Source organism: Somniosus microcephalus, chromosome 29 (genome assembly GCF_052327205.1).
Source record: "Somniosus microcephalus isolate GS21.2 chromosome 29, FLI_Smic_1.0, whole genome shotgun sequence".
Lineage (NCBI taxonomy): Eukaryota > Metazoa > Chordata > Chondrichthyes > Squaliformes > Somniosidae > Somniosus > Somniosus microcephalus.
This window is the reverse complement of record NC_141015.1, coordinates 22,422,607-22,445,968: the sequence shown is the minus strand read 5'-3', so window position 1 is coordinate 22,445,968 and position 23,362 is coordinate 22,422,607. Positions and strand designations below refer to the sequence as shown.

Here is a 23,362-nt window from a genome sequence, read left to right as displayed (position 1 = left end):
AGGGCTTCACACTGTACTCCGAGCCCGTCCTTTCTCTTGCAGGGCAAGCTGGCCCATAACAGGAGATAGCAGCATCGGACCGGGGAGGCTGGCCTCACCTTCAAGCCCTCACCGATCTGGAGCAGCGAGTCCAGCGGATTATGGCAGGCCGGATGATTGGCCCTGTCGCCACTGGAGATGCTGACCCCGTTCTGGACAGCAATGGTAAGGTTGTCACCTTTTTGACCTCTCTCCTTCCACTTGTGCCTCACACCAGCACCCTTTGCCACTATCGAACCAATACAGTACATTGCAGCACTCATGCGTCCCTCACTGCCACCCTGTCCTCACGCTAAAGCCACTCTTGTATCTCCCTGCTTTCAGATGCTGATTCGCCAGGTGAGGAGGCGGGCCCTCAAGCTGCCACTGTGAGTGACTCTGAAGGTGACGACGAGGAGGAAGCCGGACCATCAGTGCCACCCTCAGCCGAGGCAGCCCATGGCCATAATGGGGACACGTCTTCCCTGGAGGGGAGCAGGGGGGAATGGTCTGAGGAGGGTGAAGCTCCGGGGCCCAGCGGGCTGCAGCAACGCGAGGGGGGGTAGGGAAGCTCGGCGACCTTCTTCCCTGAGGGAGAGTCCGGGCTCGAGTCCTGCTACAGTGAGCGCAGAAGAGGTGCGGCTCCTCGCTGAAATGAGCGCCCAGGCGGAGCACAGGCACACTGAGCTCATGGCTGCAGTGGCAAGGATGCCCGAATCCATTGAGTCACTGGCAAGGATTGTCCAGGACTTCGGCGCAGCACAGGCAAGGAGTCTCCAGGACTTCGGCGCAGCACAGGCAAGGAGTCTCCAGGACTTCGGCGCAGCACAGGCGGCTGCCACACAAATGCTTAGTGCTGCAATGCAGTCAGTGGCTGGTCTCATGCAGACGCAGATTGAGGCCACACGAGCACTGACTGCTGCCACCCTCGCTGGATCGGGCACGAATCGCCGGGGCCCTCGCTGCGCTGCAGCAGGCCAGCAGTCTGTGCTTCAGCAGATTGCTCCGTATGCTGCAGTGCTGCCCCGTGGGAGTGCCAGTGTGTCGTCTGAACAGGGAGTTACTGTCCTCTGTCAGGATGACAGCATTCCTGCTGCCATCACTGTCACTTCTCCACTGCAGCTGCCACCACCTGTAGGACAGACTGCTGCCGCCCATGCAGAGTTGGAGCAGTCAGCAGCCGAGTGCTCCAGGCCCAGAGCTGGTCCAGGCCATCCCTCAAGGGCATCTGCAGTCTCAGTTTCTGTGAGGTTATGCACTTTGGCAGGAAAAATCGTAGAGCAAGTTATTATCTTAATGGCAAGAAACTGGAAAGTACTGAAGTACAAAGGGATCTGGGGGTCCTGGTGCACAAAACTCAAAAGGTTAGTATGCAGGTGCAGCAAGTGATTAAGAAGGCCAATGGAATGTTGGCTTTCATTGCTAGGAGGATAGAATATAAAAATAGGGAGGTATTGCTTCAGTTGTACAAGGTATTGGTGAGACCGCACCTGGAATACTGCGTACAGTTTTGGTGTCCATACTTAAGAAAAGACATACTTGCTCTCGAGTCAGTACAAAGAAGGCTCACTCGGTTAATCCTGGGGATGAGGGGATGGACATATGAGGAGAGGTTGAGTAGATTGGGACTCTACTCATTGGAGTTCAGAAGAATGAGAGGCGATCTTATTGAAACATATAAGATTGTGAAGGGGTTGGATCGGGTGGATGCGGGGAGGATGTTCCCGATGATGGGTGAAACTAGAACTAGGGGGCATAGTCTTAGAATAAGGGGCTGCTCTTTCAAAACTGAGATGAGGAGGAACTACTTCACTCAGAGGGTGGTAGGTCCATGGAATATGCTGCCCCAAAAAGCTGTAGAAGCTACATCATTACATAAATTTAAAACAGAAATAGACAGTTTCCTAGAAGTAAAGGGAATTAAGGGTTACGGGGAGCGGGCAGGAATTTGGACGAGTCTTGGTTCGGATCGGTCATGGCCCTGTGGGTAGCGGAGCGAGCCCAGGGGCCGTGTAGCCTGATCCTGCTCCTATTTCGTGTGTCTAATTCTGTTAGATTCAGGAGATGGTTCTGTGATAGTGGATTGGCGGTTAGGATCAGATCAGCCATGATCTTATTGAATGGCGGAGCAGGCTCGAGGGGCCGATTGGCCTACTCCTGCTCCTATTTCTTATGTTCTTATGACACTCAGCAGCCTTCCCCCAGCCTTGCTGCAGCCACTGGGGTCCCATTGCGGAGGAGCTGCAGGGTGGGAAGGGGCGAACCTCGCAAGCGAAGCAGATCATCCTCGAAGGGCAAAAAGTAGGAGGTGGCAAAATGCTGTTAAATGTTTTATTGAAGGCCGAGGATCGTGGTCATTTTTTGGTTACTGTTTTGTTCATTGTCTCCAGGTTGTGAGAGCCAGTTATGTGACTGACTGCTTTTTTTGGGGCTTCTCTTTATCACTTTGTCATGCGGGAAGGGCACACAGTTTATTAAATAAAGAAGTGTCTTTATTCAGAATGTGCATGTTTGCTCTTTGAAGTATTTGTTGCCTTGACCGGCTTAGGGGTTGCGGCACGGTTCCATTCATGTTCTTTGAATGGCAGAAGCCATTCCCTCAGAGGGGGCCGAGAACCGACTTGCTATAAGCAGCTGACGGACGGCCCTTGCACTTTGTGCCTCCCTCCCGTCTTGGTGCTCCTCCTCCTCCTCCTCCTCCTCCTCTGCTGGTGCTCCAATGTCTGGTGGCAGTGGCTGAGTCCTGAGGCTTGCCAGGTTATGCAGCATGCAGCACACAACAACGAAATGGGAGACTCGTTCAGGTGAGTACTGAATGGCTCCTCCGGAATGGTCCAGGCAGCGGAACCGTTGCTTGAGCACGCCGATTGTGTGCTCAATGATGTTCCTGGTCGCTTGATGGCTCTCATTGTATCGTTCTTCAGCAGGGCTGCTGGGCGAACGGAGCGGGGTCATCAGCCAGGTGCACAGAGGATAGCCCTTGTCCCTGAGAAGCCAACCTCCTGGGTGAGCCGGGGCCTCAAAAGGTCTGCCACAGAAGTCTGGCGCAGGATGAAGGCGTCGTGGCTGCTGCCTGGAAAGTGGGCATTGAGAGCGACTATCAGCTGTCTGTGGTCACAGACCAACTGGACGTTCAACGAATGGAACCCCTTCCGGTTGCGGTAATCCTCGGCATTCTCTTGTGGCGCCCGCAAAGCCACATGCGTGCAATCAATGGCGCCCTGGACCATGGGGAAGCCCGCTATTCTTGCAAATCCCATTGCGCGCTCTTGCTGCTTGTCCGGGGTCATGGGGAAGGAAATGTACTGACGTCTCCTTTTAAAGAGGGCATTCGTGACTTGACGAATGCAGCAATGCACCGCGAACTGGGAGATATTGGCAATGCCCCCAGTAGCGGATTGAAAGGAGCCGGTGGCATAGAAGTTGAGAGCCACTGTGACCTTCACTGCCACCGACAGAGACGTCCTACTCCTCAGTTGAGGCTGCAGATCTGGCTGAAGCAGGTGGCAGAGCTCAGTGACCACCTCCCTGCTGAATCGCAGCCTCCGAAAACACTGCTCCTCAGACATGTTGAGGTATGAAAAATGTTGGCGGAAAACCCTGGGACGGTAAGGTCTCGTGTGCTGACGCCTGTTGGTCCTCCTCCGTCTGGCCATGATTGGCACTCTCTCTCTCGGCGTCTCTGTGCCCTCTCAATGTAATGGAGAAGCCCAACGTTCCCACCCATTGCAGCCCCCACAGGCCACTCAAGGTTATGCCAGTGAAAAAGCAAACCAACTACAAAGTTCTGGTCAGAAGCCAAAAGTACCTCTGCGAGCGCTGACTCAATGCAGAAAGCTCTCTCCCTTTGTCTCTCTGCAAAATCTCTCTCTCTCTCTCTCACAGAGTGGTCCAAAAATAGCTACCACAAAGAAGCCAGGAAGAGCCCCCTTTAAATAGCGCCCCCCCAGCCCCACAGCAACTGGGAACCGTTCCAGTCAACCAGTCGCTGGGAGCGACAGGCGGCAAGGAGGGGGGCGCCACTGAATTTCCGGTTCGGGGCGCCCCAAGGGCGTTGCACCATAAAATGACGTCAGGATCTGCGCGCGCAGCTGAGCGGGCGTTGCGGTTTAACGCTGCCGCTAAATGTCCGCTCAATTTCGCGAGAGGCGCAGGACTCGCCGCGCCCGGGTGCTAGCTGCCTCGCGCCCCACTTATCGCCCTCTTAAGGCGCTAACGGGTGGCGCAACCAACTGAATTTCTCCCCCATAGAGTCATAACGGCACAGAAGGAGGCCATTCGGCCCATCGAGTCCGTGCTGGCTCTCTGTGGAGCAATCCAGTCAGTCTCATTCCCCTGCTTAATCCCCGTAGCCCTGCAAGTTTATTTCCCTCAAGTGCCTATCCAGTCTCCCCTTGAAAGCATTGAGTGTCTCCGCTTCCACCACTTCCGTCGGCAGCGAGTTCCAGGCCCTCACTACTCGCTGCGTAAAAAAGTTTTTCCTCATGTCCCCCCTGTATCTTTTGCCCAAAACCTTAAATCTGTCTCCCCTAGTCCTTGTACCATCAACTAGTAGGAACAGCCTTTCCCCGTCAACAGCCTTTCCCCGTCTAGCCTATCCAAACCCAAGTCCCACCAGCAATGACCAGATCCTTTATTTTAGTGGTATCGGTTAGATAAATAACGGCCAGGACACCAGGAGAACAGCCCAGCTCTTCTTCGAATAGTGTCATGGGATATTTTACGCTCGCTCACCTTAGAGGGCAGTGCGGCTTCAGTTTACCATCTCACCTGAAAGACGGCACTTCTGACTTTTATGTTTGTGTTTGTGTCTCTGGTGCAGGTGCTGAGCCCGTAACCTTCTGACTCCGAGGTGAGGGAGTGCTACATCTGAGCCAAGGTTGACACTAAGAACCATTTATGCGGAGGAAAAGTAATATTATGGCCTAGGCATGTGTGTGGTGGTGGAGGAGAGGGAATCAGAGCGATGGAGGGGCCAGGTGGGGAAAATAGCAAAGAGATAATGTCATTGCCTATTATGGTCTCCTCCGGTTAATTACTTAAATTCCAGGGTTCAAAAGTTTGCTTCTGTTACTGTACCATGTATCTACGTAAAGTACCGCTCCCGAATATTACTGTAATAGGAGAACATGGTTGAATATTGTGATGAAGGCAGTGCCCATGATTAATAAAAGTTAACATTGAACCCTGCTGTTTGATCATTAGTTTAGTAACAGGGAATGCTGTGCTACTGTATCATCACGGTAGGAACAGGCCTCGATCACCATGATCTAGTTAACATAATATAAGAACATAAGAAATAGGAGCAGGAGTCGGCCATTCGGCCCCTCAAGCTTGCTCCGCCATTCAATAAGACCATGTCTGATCTTCTACCTCTACTCCACTTTCCTGCACTATCCGCATATCCCTTGATTCCCTTAATATCCAAAAATCTATCAATCTCTGTCTTGAATATACTCAATAACTGAGCCTCCACAGCCCTCTGGGGTAGAGAATTCCAACGATTCACCACCCTCTGAGTGAAGAAATTTCTCCTCATCTCAGTCCTAAATGGCCGACCCCTTACTGTATTCTGAGACTGTGACCCCTGGTTCTAGACTCCCCAGCCAGGGGAAACATCCTCCATAGTGTCCGGCGGTAAGTCAGGGGGCGCTACCAAACATCGTGGCCGGGGCGCGAGCGGGGTGCTGCGCACGTCGATGACGTCATAGCCAGCGGTGCAGCGCCGCGGGGCGCTAACGGTTACCGCCCCCGCTGAATTTCGCGGGAGGCGTTGACGGCACTGCGCCCGGGCGCTAGTTGCTTTACACCCTGTTTAGGCGCTAACGGGAGGCGCAAAGCAATCGAATTTTTCCCCCTAGGAATCTTGTTTCATGGAAGTTTATTCTCCGAGGAACTTGCCAGAATTATTAGATCGTGTGGCAGGGCAACAGGGCATCAGTCACAGGAATTTTTCCTGAAATTAATTTCCACAACAGCAGCTTGCATTTATATAGCGCCTTTAAAGTCTCAAGGCACTTCACAGGAGCGTTATCAAACAAACTTGATAACGAGCCACATAAGGAAGTGTTAGGAGCCTCTTTAAGGAGGAGGGAGAGGCGGAGAGGTTTAGGGAGGGATTCCAGACACAAGAGGTTCAAATTCCTTTTATAATGTAACATGGGCTAATGCCAGTCTTTCTCCATAATTAATAAATTGCTAAAGAAAGTCACTTTCCCAGAAATTGCATGTTTGAAAGCCATGCGTTCTCAGTTACATTAGTGGGTGCTTAATGATGGGCATTCGTCTTTTTTTTGCCAAAATAAAAAGAAGAATCGGGCTGAAAATGGTTGAAGTGTCAGTTTAGCCCTTTCACTGGAGTTTTTTTCTGGAGTCAGTTCAGTGACGGTGACAGCCACAGCGGGAGTCAATCGGAGTCTAAGGGGGTTAAATTGGGCCGAGCAGTGCCCGTTTTTGTAGGTGCTACGCGGCCTCCTAAGGCACCAAAATGGCGGGCAGAAAGCGTGCGCACATTTGCGACTGGACGTCGTATCGGGAAAGGACAAATAAGTGGCGTCCTTTACCCACACCTGAAGCAGGCATTAGTTCGTTTGCATATGTTAATCTGGGGCCTAACACCTGCTTCAGGCCCCTGCTTAATGCCTCAAAAATGAGACTCCAGAATTTAATCCCGCAAGGTCTTAAACAAAGAGAAAAAACCTCGAATTTCTTGTAATTGTGATATACCGGGGGACGGTAGTTTTGTTGCTATGTTACTGTTAATCCAGAAGGCCTGGACTAATGATCTGGAACATGAGCTGAACATCCCAGCATGGTAGTTGTGGAATTTAAAATCAGTTAATTAAATAAATCTGGAATAAAAAGCTAGTATCAGTAATGGTAATTGTAAAAACCCGTCTAGTTCACTAATACCCTTTTAGGGAAGGAAATCTGTTGTTAGGGAAGGCCTATACGTGACTCCAGACTCACATTGACTCTTAACTGCCCTCTGGAATTTCATAGCAAGCCACTCATTTGTAGAAGGCGGCTCACCACCACCTTCTCAAGGGCACCGAGGGATGGGCAATAAATGCTGGCCTTACCAGCGACGCCCACATCCAATGAATAAAAAAAGGAAGAATTTCTCACAGAAAGACCGAAAAAAACATTCATTGCGAATGTCTCTTGCCAAAAGGAGATCATCACAGTCTAGTCCATCTGCTAGTTGTCAGGAGTGCCTTTGGACATTTTACTATGTATAAGGCGCTATATAAATACAAGTTGTTGTGGTTGTTGTTGTTGTTGCCCTTCTGGATCTCCTGCTCAGTAAAGTTCAGCAGATTGTTGTCAAGCAGAACAGGGATTGGCTTCCTTCCTGGCCCAGATCGCCAAACCCAGATCGGATTTAGCCAGTAGAGGGAAGGAGGCAAAACCGTTGGCGACAGAAGTTGGAGATAAATAGGGGTGGAGGGAAAACAGAAGGCGAGAAAAAATTTAACATCAGAAAGAAACGAGAGCCAAAAGCAGTTGGAAAAATTTCTCTTCGCTTCTCAGGAGAGATTTACACAAAGTAAAGATTTAAAGAGATAAAGGAGTCGGCAAAGGGATAGAGACAGGTTAAGTGAGTGGGAAAGAAGGTGGCAGATGGAGTATAATGTGACTTTGGTAGGAGGACTAGAAAAACAGAATACTTTTAAAATGGTGAGAAACAAATGCTGTTGTTCAAAGGGATTTGGATGTCGTTGCACGTGGAACACAGGAAGTTAACATGCAAGTACAGCAAGCAATTAGGAAGGCAAATTGCCTTTATTGCAAGGGGGTGGAGTACAAGAGTAAGGAAGTCTTGCTGCGATTATATAGGGCCTTGGTGAGGCCACACCTGGAGTACTGTGCACAGATTTGGTCTCTGTACCTAAGGAAGGACATACTTGCCGTAGAGGGGGTACAACAAAGGTTTGATTGATTCCTGGGATGAGAGGGTTGTTCTATGAGGAAAGATTGAGTAGATTGGGCCTAAACTTGGGGGTTTAGAAGAATGAGAGGTGATCTCATTGAAACATATAAGATTCTGAGAGGGCTTGACAGGGTAGATGCTGAGAGGCTGTTTCCCCTGGCTTGAGTGTCGAGAACTAGGGGGCATAGGGCCAATTTTGTGAATGGGGACGTTGGAGGTGGGACTGCTGCTTGTCGGGTTTCAGTCCCGCCTCCGTCGATTTGTGGCCAACCCACGCTATTTTCCCTTGATTGACCTTGTTAAGCCAGCGGGCTTAGCAGGCCAATCAAGGGAAAGCCGGTTACAGAGAACGTCAACGTATGACCTTTCATCTGTCAAAAATTTTTGACAGATGAATTGTCATCGTTTGACAGATCTGTGAAGCTGTCAAACACTGACATTCTCTGTAGTTTGATGAGGTCTTGAGTACAAGACCCCATCGACCTTCTTTCCTTTACAGAAATGAGATGTTTGTTGCATCTGAGAATGCAACGGACATCTCTCATCTACAACACGGAGGTGCGAGACTCTCCGCATACAAACCGACTGAAGCCTGCAGGAAGAAACAAAGGTAAGTATACTTTTAAAAACACTTTGCACTTACCTCAGATACTCACCGCTACACTCTTGCATCCATCACTTACCTTCACACCACACTTTTGCACCCCCCCGACCCCCGCAGACCCAGTATTCGCCTCGCTGAGCTGGAGTGTTTTGGAGCCTTCGGGAAGCCCACACTTGTGAGGGCAAAAAGGGGATAATCCTATTTTCAGCCTGTTAACTACCTGTTGATGGGACCTGGCGCGGGATGGCTACCCGCCTCCTGGGAAGATGGCATGGAGGCGGGTTGGGCACCTGCTCCCAAATTCTGCCATTTTCCCAGCAGTCCCACCTCCATACCCGCCTCCCCAGGGCTGGCAAAATTGCCCCCATAGTCTCAGGATAAGGGACGGCCATTTTAGACTGAGATGAGGAGTAATTTCTTCACTCAGAGGGTGGTGAACCTTTGGAATTCTCTACCCCAGAGAGCTGTGGATGCTCAGTCATTGAGTATATTCAAGGCTGAGATCGATAGATGTTTGGACACTAAGGGACTTGAGGGATATGCGGGTAGGGTGGGACAGTGGAGTTGAGGTGGAGGATCAGCCATGATCTTATCGAAATACGGAGCAGGCTCGAGGGGCCGTATGGCCGACATCTGCTTTTATTTCTTGTGTTCTTAAAAGAGACTCACAGCTGGAAAATAGTGCAGCAGACTCCAGGTGCAACCCAAATACCGAGCAATGACCTGAAATAGGGTATGGAAGTGATAGGTACTGGTACATTATAGCGACCACAATCAGAAGAGAATATTCTGTTACATAAGAACATAAGAACATAAGAAATAGGAGCAGGAGTAGGCCAATCGGCCCCTCGAGCCTGCTCCGCCATTCAATAAGATCATGGCTGATCTGATCCTAACCTCAAATCTTCTATCACAGAACCATCTCCTGAATCGAACAGAATTAGACACACGAAATAGGAGCAGGAGCAGGCTACACGGCCCCGGGGCCCGCTCCGCTACCCACAGGGCCATGTCCGATCCGAACCTAGACTCATGTCCAAATTCCTGCCCGCTCCCCGTAACCCTTAATTCCCTTTACTTCTAGGAAACTGTCTATTTCTGTTTTAAATTTATGTAATGATGTAGCTTCTACAGCTTTTTGGGGCAGCATATTCCATGGACCTACCACCCTCTGAGTGAAGTAGTTCCTCCTCATCTCAGTTTTGAAAGAGCAGCCCCTTATTCTAAGACTATGCCCCCTAGTTCTAGTTTCACCCATCATCGGGAACATCCTCCCCGCATCCACCCGATCCAACCCCTTCACAATCTTATATGTTTCAATAAGATCGCCTCTCATTCTTCTGAACTCCAATGAGTAGAGTCCCAATCTACTCAACCTCTCCTCATATGTCCATCCCCTCATCCCCGGGATTAACCGAGTGAACCTTCTTTGTACTGACTCGAGAGCAAGTATGTCTTTTCTTAAGTATGGACACCAAAACTGTATGCAGTATTCCAGGTGCGGTCTCACCAATACCTTGTACAACTGAAGCAATACCTCCCTATTTTTATATTCTATCCCCCTAGCAATGAAAGCCAACATTCCATTGGCCTTCTTAATCACTTGCTGCACCTGCATACTAACCTTTTGAGTTTCGTGCACCAGGACCCCCAGATCCCTTTGTACTTCAGTACTTTCCAGTTTCTTGCCATTAAGATAATAACTTGCTCTACGATTTTTCCTGCCAAAGTGCATAACCTCACACTTTCCAGTATTGTATTCCATCTGCCAAATCTCTGCCCACTTACTTAGCCTGTCTATGTCCCCTTGCAGGTTTTTTATGTCCTCCTCACTCACTACTTTCCCTCCCATCTTCGTATCATCTGCAAACTTTGATATGTTACACTCGGTCCCCTCCTCCAAATCGTTAATATAGATTGTAAAGAGTTGGGGACCCAGCACTGACCCCTGCGGAACACCACTAGTTACTGATTGCCAGTCTGGGAATGAACCATTTATCCCAACTCTCTGCCTTCTGTTAGATAGCCAATCCTCTATCCATGCCAGAATATTACCCCCAATCCTGTGATTTTTTATCTTAAGCAATAATCTTTTGTGTGGCACCTTGTCAAATGCCTTTTGGAAGTCTAAATACACTACGTCCACTGGTTCCCCTTTAGCCACCCTATATGTTACTTCCTCAAAGAACTCCAGCAAATTTGTCAAACATGACTTCCCCTTCATAAAACCATGCTGACTTTGTCCTATTAAATTATGATTATCCAAATGTCCTGTTACTGTCTCCTTAATAATGGACTCCAAAATTTTACTTACCACAGATGTTAGGCTAACCGGTCAGTCTATAGTTTCCAGCCTTCTGTCTACTGCCCTTTTTAAATAAGGGTGTTACATTAGCAGTTTTCCAGTCTGTCAGGACCTTTGCTGAGTCCAGGGAGTTTTGGAAAATTATTACCAATGCATCCACAATCCCTACCGCCACTTCCCTCAAGACCCTAGGATGTAAGCCATCAGGTCCAGGTGATTTATCCGCCTTGAGTCCCACTATTTTACCGAGTACCACTTCCTTAGTGATTTTGATCGTGTTAAGCTCCTCCCCCCCTATAGCCCCCTGTTTGTCCAGTGTTGGGATATTCTTAGTGTCCTCTACTGTAAAGACTGATACAAAATATTCATTCAGTGTTTTTGCCATCTCCATATTTCCCACCATTAATTTCCCGGTCTCATCCTCTAAGGGACCAACATTTACTTTAGCCACCCTTTTTCTTTTTATATAACTATAAAAACTCTTACTATCTGTTTTTATATTTTTTGCTAATTTACTTTCATAATCTATCTTCCCTTTCTAAATCAATCTTTTTGTTATTTTTTGCTGTCTTTTAAAGTTTTCCCAATCCTCTATCCTCCCACTAGATTTGGCTACCTTATATGCCCTTGTTTTTAGTCGAATACTATCCTTAATTTCTTTACTTAGCCACGGATGGCTGTCTTTTCTTTTACACCCTTTTCTTCTCAGTGGTATATATATTTTTTGGAAGTTGTAAAATAACTCCTTAAATGTACACCACTGATCATGTATCGTCTTACCCTTTAATCTATTTTCCCAATCCACTCTACTCAATTTCACTCTCATACCTTCATAGACTCCTTTATTCAAGCTTAGCACGCTTGTTTGAGATCCAACCTTCTCACCCTCTAATTGAATATGGAATTCAACCATGTTATGGTCACTCATTCCAAGGGGATCCTTTACTAGGACATTTTTAATTAATCCTGTCTCGTTACACAGGACCAGATCTAAGGTTGCTTGCCCCCTGGTCGGTTCAGCTACATACTGCTCAAGAAACCCATCCCTAATACACTCAATGAACTTACCCTCAAGGCAGCCCTGCCCAATTTGATTTGCCCAATTAATATGATAGTTAAAATCCCCCATAATTATAGATGTTCCCTTATTACAAGCCTCAACTATTTCCTGATTGATACTCCGTCCAACAGAGTTGCAACTGTTCGGAGGACTATAGACTATGCCCACTAGTGTTTTTTTCCCCTTATTATTCCTTACCTCAACCCAAACTGTTTCATTATCCTGATCTTTTGATCCAATATCATTTCTCTGTATTACAGTGATTCCTTCCTTTATTAACATAGCCACCCCACCTCCCCTTCCTGCCTGCCTGTCCTTCCTGATCGTTAAATAACCTGGTATGTTTAATTCCCAGGCATTGTCACCCTGCAGCCATGTTTCTGTAATGGCCACAAGATCATACCCATATGTAGTTATTTGTGCCATTAACTCGTCTATTTTGTTACGAATGCTACGTGCATTCAGATAGAGAACTTTCAAAGATGTTCTGTGACACTTAGTTCCTGCTTTTGCCCTTTTTATTACTTTACCTTTTACTCCATACCTTCTGCCCCTTCCTGACATGCTCTGGTTTTTAATTTCCCCACTGCTACCTAAGTCTATGACCTTCTCTGTTGTCATTTTTATTATTTGCTCTCTAGGAAACTCCCCCCCCCCCCCCCCCACTAGTTAGTTTAAAGCCCTCTCTACAGCCCTAGTTATATGATCCGCCAGGACTCTAGTCCCAGCACTGGCCAAGTGAAGTCCGTCCCAACGGAACAGCTCCCTCCTGCCTCAGTCCGGTGGCATAGTGGCATAGTGGTTAGCACTGTTGCCTCACAGCGCCAGGGACCCGGGTTCAAATCCGGCCTCGGGTGACTGTCTGTGTGGAGTTTGCACATTCTCCCCGTGTTTGCGTGGGTTTTCTCCGGGTGCTCCGGTTTCCTCCCACAGTCCAAAAATGTGCGGGTTAGGTTGATTGGCCATGATAAAAATTGGCCCTTATTGTTAGGGGGGATTAAATATGTGGGGTTACGGGGTTATGGGGATAGGGCTTGGGTGGGATGGCTGTCGGTGTAGGGACCGGGTGCTAGGGTTTGGATGATCAGCCATGATCTCGTTGAATGGCGGAGCAGGCTCGAAGGGCCGAATGGCCTACTCCTGCTCCTAGTTTCTATGTTTCTATGTACTGGTGCCAGTGTCCCAGGAAGCAAAACCCATTTCTCCCACACCAGTCTTTGAGCCACGCATTTAACTCTCTAATTTTATTCTTCCTAGCCAAATTCGCTCGTGGCTCAGGTGATTATTACCCTTGAGGTTCTGTTTTTTAATTTGACCCCTAGCTGCTCAAAGTCCCTTAACAGAACTGGCTTCCTAGTCCTATCTACGTCGTTTGTACCAACATGGACCACGACAACTGGATCCACCCCCTCCCACTGCAAGTTTCTTTCCAGCCCAGAGATGTCCTTAACCCTGGCACCGGGTAGGCAACACAGCCTACGGGACTCTCCCTCTCGGCTGCAGAGAACTCTATCTATCCCCCTAATAATACTATCCCCTACCACTACAACATTTCTATTTACTCCCCCCTCTCGAATGGCCCCCCGTTCCACGGTGCTGTGGCCAGGTTGCTCATCCTCCCTGCAGACCCCGCTCCTGTCCCCACAGGGAGTAAGAACCTTGAACCTGTTGGACAAGAGCAAGGGCTGCGGCTCCTCCAGCTCTACCTCCTGGATCCTCGTACCTGCCTCACTCGTAGTCGCACCGTCCTGTCCCTGACCATGGGCTACATCTGAATTAATTAACTTCATAGGTGTGACCACCTCCTGATACACAGAGTCCAGGTACTTCTCCCCCTCCCTGATGTGTCGCAGTGTCTGAAGCTCAGACTCCAGCTCATCAACACGGAGCTGGAGTTCCTGTAGCAGCAGACACTTGTCACAGACGTAATCACTGTGAGCCTCAATGGGGTTCACCGGCTCCCACATCTCGCAACAGTAACACATCACACAGCACACCAGCTGTCTCACAAACTGCTTTCTACGTGACTGGACCAAAATGAATAAATTGACACCAAAGTAATCCTTCCCAGTAAATAAAATTATTTCTTCCCAGATAGATTTTTGTTAGGCAAGGTATTAAGGGTTATGGAACCAAGGCGGGTAGATGGAGTCAAGACACAGATCAGCCATGATCTCATTGAATGGCGGAACAGACTCGAAGGACTGAATGGCCTCCTCCTGCTCCGAACCAGTGTCAGCTGTGGCTCAGTGGGTAGTGCCCTTGCCTCTGAGTCAGAAGGTTGTGGGTTCAAGTCCCACTCCAGGGACTTGAGCACATAAAGCTGGGCTGACACTCCAGTGCAGCGCTGAGGGAGTGCTGCACTGTCGGAGGTGCCGTCTTTCGGATGAGACATTAAACCGAGGTCCCGTCTGCCCTCTCAGGTGGACGTAAAAGATCCCATGACACTATTTCGAAGAAGAGCAGGGGAGTTATCCCCGGTGTCCTGGCCAATAGTTATCCCTCGATCAACATAATAAAAACAGATTATCTGGTCATTATCACATTGCTGTTTGTGGGAGCTTGCTGTGTGCACATTGGCTGCCGTGTTTCCCACATTACAACAGTGACTCCACTTCAAATAGTCCTTCATTGGCTGTAAAGCACTTTGAGACGTCCAGCGGTCGTGAAAGGCGCTATATAAATGCAAGTCTTTCTTTCTTTTAACCAGTTTCCAAAAGATAGGAGATGTAGATTCTGGAGCTGGAAAGCAATGGCCTTAAGTAAGGAGTTCAAACTCCCAGAGATAGTTGTGCCTTTACAAAGAGCCACGGCCACCTCTGTGTTTTGTCATTATTTTCAGGGATATATCATGTGCAAATAATCAACATTGCCTGTGGGTTCTAGGGTTTCACCTGTTTCAGTTCTGATGTTTGCAGTCTCACTAATTTGCTGAAGGGCTAAATAATTTATACTCCTTGTGGCCGTGCAATACCTGCGCTCGCGCTGTTTTGGATTGCTGACAAAGGCACAAGCACATACTGTACTTTGAACTCAGGCACATGAACGACAGAGACCGGGAGAGTGGGGGAAACTCTTTCCACTGGCAGGAGGGTCGATAGCCAGAGGACACAGATTTAAGATAATTGGCCAAAAGAACCAAGGGGGAGATGAGGAGACATTTTTTCACACAGCGAGTTGTTACGATCTGGAATGCGCTGCCTGAAAGGATGGTGGACGTAGATTCAATGGTAACTTTCAAAGGAAAATTGGATAAATACTTGAAGAGGAAAAATTTGCAGGGCTATGGGGAAAGAGCAGGGGAGTGGGACTAGTTGAATAGTTCTTTCAAAGAGCCGGCACAGGCACGATGGGCCGAATGGCCTTCTTCCGTGCTTTATCATTCTGTGATTTTTAGGCTATTACCAATAGCACCTATTTATGTCCACCGTTTTCTTTCTTTTCAGGGTCTCCCAGTTCAGCCATGAGTAATTCTTTTGTGACTCTGGCTGAGGTCCTGGAGGCAAGAGGAGCTCCTATAGAAGACAATGAAATCTGGGCCTTGTTATTGCAAGCCACTGAGGTCTTGCAGGAGAATGCAGTGGAAGGTAATTTCTTCTCAAATTACTGGTTCATTTACGACTTGTGTTTATATTGTGCCTTGAATGTAGAAAAACTTCTCAAGGGCTTCACCGAAATGAGAGGAAAATCACAAACATGTCTTTTGCTTCTCGTGGTTTGGGTAATTTGGGAACAGCCCTTTCACAACTGAAGCTGAGAGAGTTAATTTGTCTTCAGCACTGCGTCATAATCATCCCATTCAGCTGGAACTCAGGAAATCATCTCTTTGTCATTGTTTCTTGTGTAATATCTCAGTAAAGCTTCTAGGAGCATGATGTGTCGGATTCTGTCAAAGGTTGGGATTAGGCAAGATTCAGGTACAATTATTCCCACTGCACTCCACAGAAGTGAAAAATAAGCAGACACCAAGCAGTGTTAGGGCTGGTGGTCAAAGAGGTAGGTTTTGAAGAGATGTTGTAAGAAGGGGAGAAAAGATGGGTGGTGTTCAAGGGCAGTGTTCTAGGTTGTGGGGTCAAGATGGCTGAAAGCTCGACAGCTGATTCTGGATTGGAGCGAGAGGAGGATGGTAAGGAGGCCAGAATTGGAAGAGCTGCGAGGACATTACGAAAACTTAGAGTTGAAAGAGTTTGCAAGGGTGGAGAAGGGCAAGGTGTTGGAGAGACTTGTAGATAATGACACGGATTTTGAAAATGATGTGTTGGGGGATAGGGAGCTCATGAAGGTCTGCAACGACAGGGTGATGGGAGAATGGGATTCCTAGCTCCTATCACCCTCACTAGGGTTAGGGCATGGGCAGCGGAGCTTTATAAAGGATGAAACTTAGGAAGCCATCAAGGAGAACTTTGGAGATTGGAACTGACAAAGGTGTGGTTAAGCATTATGTTAAAAGTTTATAGTGCAAGTTGTTGTTGCTTTCTCAATACAAAGTTTGAGCCAATTAGGAAATTTGCATATATATATATAAGTATGACATCTGAAGTGTGACATAGCAAATGAGATGTGTTCGAAAAATAGTGTGTCAGACAAACGACTTATTGTACAAAATTTCTGATCAGTCTTAATATTTAAATATGTATGAAGTATGAAATGTTTCTGAACTCTTTGTCCTTCATATAGCCTGCATACAATTGTCAGTCATCTATCATACATTAAATAAACACTCTTAAAAGGCTTCAGCCCCGCATTTCCTCAAATTATCTGTCACTCTGCCGCCATAACTTTGCTGGCCAGTGTTTATTATAATGAAGAGCTTGGGAGAATTTTAACATGGGTGAGAGGGTGGGGGTGGGCGGGAGTTAAATGGGCAACAAATCGAATCGTGTTGGGAATCCGGCTCCAACTCGCTGACTTCTGGGTTTTACTGAGGCGGGACAAGGGGCGGGCAGCCAACCCGCTGCCAGGAGGCGGGTTAGCATTTTAAATATGTTAATGAGGCTGGCCGCCTCGGATTTAGCCTGCTTTGCAGGTTTTACTGTGGCCGGCCGGGTTTCCCGGGCAGGGTCGTGGAGCACTCCTTGTGGGCCAAGAGTAGCAGGAGTGCTTCCTCTCGACCCCTTGGGATTGGACCGGCCCCCCCACCAGGGTGGAGATCTCAACCTCCCCCAGCCCCCCACCCCCGGGGTCAGGGATCAGACCCTCCTTGGGATTGGATTCCCCCAGGAACGCACCCCCACCGCTGGGGTCGGGGACCAGACCCTCCTTGGGATTGGATTCCCCCAGGAACACACCCCCATCCCTGGGGTCGGGGATCAGACCCTCTTTGGGATTGGATTCCTCCAGGAACGCACCCCCACCCCCAGGGTTGGGGATAGGACCCTCCTTGGGATTGGATTCCCCCAGGAACGCACCCCCACCCCCAGGGTTGGGGATAGGACCCTCCTTGGGATTGGATTCCCCCAGGAACACACCCCCACCCCCAGGGTTGGGGATAGGACCCTCCTTGGGATTGGATTCCTCCAGGAACGCACCCCCACCCCCAGGGTTGGGGATAGGACCCTCCTTGGGATTGGATTCCCCCAGGAACGCACCCCCACCCCCAGGGTTGGGGATAGGACCCTCCTTGGGATTGGATTCCCCCAGGAACGCACCCCCACCCCCGGGGTTGGGGATCGGACCCTCATTGGGATTGGATTCCCCCAGGAACGCTCCCCCATCCCTGGGGTCGGGGATCGGACCCTCCTTGGAACAGGAAGCGAAGCGTGTCAATCCGGCTGACTTCCGGGCGGGGGACCTGTCACTGACAGAAGATGCACGCTGTGGATTTAAATCTCCCCAGCGTGGGGGAAAGGGTTCCGTGCACTACAGATCCCCCCGCTCCCAGCGTGTCGGGAAGTAAATATCACCCCGCCCCCCGCCTTTAGATTGCACTGCAACATTGGCGATTAAAAATATAAAGGCCCAAATACTACAAATTGCTTGTCACAAATAGAAATTCCAGGTATGGTATAATATTTCTTAGTAAAATAATTATGCCTGCATTGATCAGGGTTGAACTGTACAATGTACTTTGTCCATAAGATCTTTGCAACTTACCCCTCGGATTATCAGCATGTTTCTGGAGACTCCTGTCTGCCTGGGCTGACTGGTTGTGTTTGTTCTCAGGTCACACATTGTTACACTGAAAATAGTACAAATATATTACACTGCTAAAGCTACTCCAATATCAGGGGTAGCTCCCTCAGTGTGGTAGGAACTTTAAGCTTTCAAAAACATTTTTACGTAAAAATAAAGAATATTTTGACCCCGAGAACCTGCTTCACTGCCATTGCACCACTTGCTTACACGCCCAAACTAGCATCTCGGAATTCCCAGGGTCAGGCAATCGCTACACCGTGGGCAGGCACCAGTGTCAGTATTGGGACAGCTGGGGTGCCAACTGCTGCAAGGAAACCGGCTTTAAACTATCTTGCAGGGATACCTTCCGCCTTCTTCAAAGCACAGGCGCAGAGTAGGCTGGGGAGAGCCATGGCATCTTCTGCACTCAGTTAAAATGGCACCGGGGTCCTGTTGACGCAACGGGACCCCGATTACCGTTTACGCTCGAGGCTGGCGCCTGGTTCCAGTGGCCACCTCTTCGCCGCCAAAACCAACTGCGTTAAAAATCAGCGGCAACGGATAGGGAAATGGAGCCACTCTGCCACCGTAACCTCGTTAGTCATTTTTATTATAATGAAGAGCTTGCCTTTAGACTCCACTGCAGCATTGGCCATTAAAAGCACAAAGGCCCAAATACTACAAATTGGTTGTTACAAATAGAAATTCCAGATAAGGTTTTTAGCTGTTTGCCTGCTCAAAATTCTATCTGAAATCTGGTTTAATCAGCTAATTGAATGGCAAAAACTTGAACTTTGACAGGGTCACATCTGTTCAGCGTCTCGATTTGAAAATTCTCATCCTTGTTTTCAACTCCCCCCCCCATGGCCTCGCCCCTCCCTATCTCTGTAATCTCCTCCAGCCCCACAACCCTCCCGAGATATCTGTGCTCCTCTAATTCTGCCCTCTTGAGGATCCCTGATTATAATCGCTCAACCATTGGTGGTCGTGCCTTCTGTTGCCTGGGCCCTAAGCTCTGGAATTCCCTCCCTAAACCTTTCCACCTCACTACCTCTCTCTCCTCCTTTAAGACGCTCCTTAAAACCTACCTCTTTGACCAAGCTTTTGGTCACCTGCCCTAATTTCTCCTTATGTGGCTCGGTGTCAAATTTTTTGTCTTAAAATACTCCTGTGCAGCGCCTTGGGACGTTTTACTACGTTAAAGGTGCTATATAAATACAAGTTGTTGTTGTTGTTGTCATACCTGTGAAGGAGAGCGGCTCCCTGTGAGTACACTAGAAGGGAAGGGGGAGGGGGGAGGCTTGCGACAACTAGATCAGCATTGATCCAGCTTCACCACATAAACCTGACATTTTGAACAAATGCATTCAGCTGCATTGTCGTTGTCAAGTTAAGCGCTTCAAGTAGGCTGTGAAAGAAAATGTTTATTTTAACATATATACTGGCTGACTCTTGCTCACTTCATCATCTTCTGCTGAATTTTATTGATTGGTTACATCATCAGGCCTCACTCTATCGAAAAATGCCTTCGTAATCCACAACACAACAAGCTAGCCCGTGTTTGAAGATTACAGGAGAAAACAACTTCACAGACATCCCTTCCCCCTAGTTTATAAATGGGTAGCTCCAATGTCCTCAATTCTTTTGTGCCGTATACCTTCTCTCAACGGAGGAAGCAGGCATGCCACCTGTTCCTTAGTTTCTGTTAGATATTCAGACAGATAGCTAAGTGTTACCTGAGAGGAAAAGAAAAACTTGCATTTCTATAGCGCCTTTCATGCTCACCAGACATCTCAAAGTGCTTTACAGCCAATGAAGTACTTTTGGAGTGTAATCGCTGTTGTAATGTGGGAAACGCGGCAGCCAATTTGCGCAGCAGCCAATGTGCGCGGCAGCATGCCACCACAAACAGCAATGTGATAATGACCAGATAATCTGTTTTTGTTCTGTTGATTGAGGGTTAAGTATTGGCCAGGACACCAGGGAGAACTCCCCTGCTCTTCTTCGAAATAGCGCCATGGGATCTTTTACATCCACCTGAGAGAGCAGACGGGGCCTCGGTTAGACGGCATCTTCAGCAGTGCAGCATGAATTCATTCAATTCCTGAGTTCCCTTCCCCATCTCAGGAGAGGTTTCCATCTTCCATTAGGCAGCTCGCTGGGATGATTTGGCTGAGATGAGGAATTCACCGTGTGGAGGGGAATTGTAACCCATTACCGACAGAGTGGTGCAGTGCAGCAGTAAAACAGCTCACTAAGGATCCACGATGCTTGGGACCTTGATCCCACTGTGCCTTTTAAGTCAAAGTATTAAATTGGAAATGGCTGTTAGGACCCAATGACCTTTTCCTGTTCCTAAAAATTGTTATCCTGGCCCCAATGTTTCTCAGGTCATGAGTCATAGAAACATAGAAACATAGAAGATAGGAGCAGGAGTAGGCCATTTGGCCCTTCGAGCCTGCTCCGCCATTCAATGAGATCATGGCTGATCATCCAAACTCAGTACCCTGTCCCTGCCTTCTCCCCATATCCCTTGATCCCTTTAGCCTTAAGAAATATATCCAACTCTTTTTTGAATATATTTAATGAACTGGCCTCCACCGCCCTCTGTGGCAGAGAATTCCACAGGTTCACCACTCTCTGGGTGAAGAAATTCCTCCTCATTTCAGTCCTAAATGGCTTACCCCTTATCCTTAGACTATGACCCCTGATTCTGGACTCCCCGGCCATCATAAACATCCTTCCTGTATCTAGTCTGTCCAGGCCTGACAGAATTTTATAAGTTTCGATGAGATCCCCTCTCAATCTTCTAAACTCCAGTGAGTATAAGCCCAATCGACACAATCTCTCCTCATACGTCATTCCTGCCATCCCAGGTATCAGTCTGGTGAATCTTCGCTGCACTCCTTCCATGGCAAGAACGTCCTTCCTCAGGTAAGGCGACCAAAACTGCACACAATACTCAAGGTGTGGTCTCACCAAGGCCCTGTACAACTGTAGCAAGACCTCCTTGGTCCTGTACTCGAACCCTCTTTCTACGAAGGCCAACATACCATTTGCCTTCTTAACCGCCTGCTGCACCTGCATGCTTACCTTCAGCGACTGGTGCACAAGAACACCCAGGTCTCTTTGCACTTCCCCTTCTCCCAATCTATTGCCATTCAAATAATAATCTGCCTTCCTGTTTTTGCCACCAAAGTGGATAACCTCACATTTATCCACATTATAGTGCATTTGACATGTTTCTGCCCAATCACCCAATCTGTCCAAATCGTACTGGAGTTTCACGACATCCTCCTCACAGCTTACCCTCCCACCCAGCTTTGTGTCGTCTGCAAATTTGGAGATATTACATCCAATTCCCTCGTCCAGTGGCTATGCTGGCCTCGTGCCCAATGCTCCCCTAATTTTAAATTTGGGTGCGCTGTCCCTTTAACGTGCTGCACGGCCCATTCTAAGTTTCGCGAGTGCACGAAACCTCACATTGGAAAAGCCGGTCCTGGGCTGTGCGGGACCAGCCGACAGTCGTGCGTCTGCGCAGCTTAGAGGGAACATAGCTCATGCCTAATGGTGGCTGACCCTGCTAGAGATTATGGGGTCATAGAAACATAGAAGATAGTAGCAGGAGTAGGCCATTCGGCCCCTCGAGCCTGCTCCGCCATTCAATGAGATCATGGCTGATCATCCAAACTCAGTACCCTGTCCCTGCCTTCTCCCCATACCCCTTGATCCCTTTAGCCTTAAGAAATATATCTAACTCCTTCTTGAATATATTTAATGAATTGGCCTCAACTGCCTTCTGTGGTAGAGAATTCCACAGGTTCACACTCTCTGGGTGAAGAAATTCCTCCTCATCTCTGTCCTAAATGGCTTACCCCTTATCTTTAGACTGTGACCCCTGGTTCTGGACTCCCCCGCCATCGGGAAGATCCTTCCTGTATGTAGTCTGTCTAGTCCTGTTAGAATTTTATAAGTTTCGATGAGATCCCCTCTCAATCTTCTAATCTCCAGCAAGTATAAGCCCAATCGACCCAATGTCTCCTCATACGTCATTCCTGCCATCCCAGGTATCAGCCTGGTGAATCTTCGCTGCACTCCCTCCATGGCAAGAACATCCTTCCTCAGATAAGGCGACCAAAACTGCACACAATACTCAAAATGTGGTCTCACCAAGGCCCTGTACAACTGCAGCAAGACATCCTTGCTCCTGTACTCGAATCCTCTCGCTACGAAGGCCAACATACCATTTGCCTTCTTAACCGCCTGCTGCACCTGCATGCTTACCTTCAGCGACTGGTGCACAAGGGCACCCAGGTCTCGTTGCACTTCCCCTTCTCCCAATCTATTGCCGTTCAGATAATAATCTGCCTTCCTGTTTTTGCCACCAAAGTGGATAACCTCTCATTTATCCAATGGAGAGAATCCCATTTGCATGGCGCAGGCGGGTGCAAGCAACTCTTTGGGTGCATCTCTGGTGTCTGCCTGCCTCATGCCCACAGAAGTCTGCCCCTGGGGTGGTTGGGAGGTGGAGGGCGGGGCGGTGGTCAGGCCTCTTCCGCTCCTTGGCCATGTTCACCTCTGCCCTCTGAGCAAGTGGCCAATTTGGCTTTCCTGCCCTACACGCCATCGCTGGGGCCCACATGTGGAGGTCGGTATACCCTTCACTCTCTCACTGTGTCAGCCATTACTGCAACACAGGGTCCCAAATGAGAATCAGAAGACCTGGCTTAAGGAGTCTCTACCCTTGGCTATGACAAAAATCAGAGAGTCGGAATAAATGGGTCATTTCCAGGTTGGCAAACTGTAACTAGTGGGGTGCGACAGGGATCAGTGCTGGGGCCTCAACTATTTACAATCTATATTAATGATTTGGATGAAGGGACCGAGTGTACTGTTGCCAAATTTGCTGACGATACAAAGATAGGTGGGAAAGCAAGTTGTGAGGAGGACACAGAGAGTCTGCAAAGGGATATAGACAGGTTAAGTGAGTGGGCAAACATTTGGCAGATGGAGTATAATGTGGGAAAATGTGAGGTTATCCACTTTGGTAGGAAGAATAAAAAAGCAAAAATGTTATTTAAATGGAGAAAGACTACAGAATGCTGCGGTACAGAGGGATCTGGGTGTCCTCGTACATGAAACACAAAAAGTTAGCATGCAGGTACAGCAAGTAATTAGGAAGGCAAATGGAATATTGGCTTTTATTGCAAGGGGGATGGAGTATAAAGGTAGGGAAGTCTTGCTACAACTCTACAGGGCATTGGTGAGACCACATCGGGAGTACTGCATACAATTTTGGTCTCCTTATTTAAGGAGGGATATACTTGC

At 48.4% G+C, this 23,362-nt stretch overlaps 1 protein-coding gene across 5 annotated transcripts in view; it reads left to right on the top strand.

The window, feature by feature from the left end:
• Positions 1-23,362, top strand: part of ptpn20 (protein tyrosine phosphatase non-receptor type 20) — a 505,217-nt gene that overhangs the window by 62,469 nt on the left and 419,386 nt on the right. For all 5 annotated transcript variants that reach the window (XM_085970355.1, XM_085970356.1, XM_085970357.1 and 2 more), the window contains exon 2: positions 15,367-15,507. In XM_085970355.1, coding sequence (XP_085826481.1) covers positions 15,384-15,507 — 124 coding nt within the window. In that variant the 5' untranslated portion in view covers positions 15,367-15,383. The remainder of the gene's footprint in view (positions 1-15,366; positions 15,508-23,362) is intronic.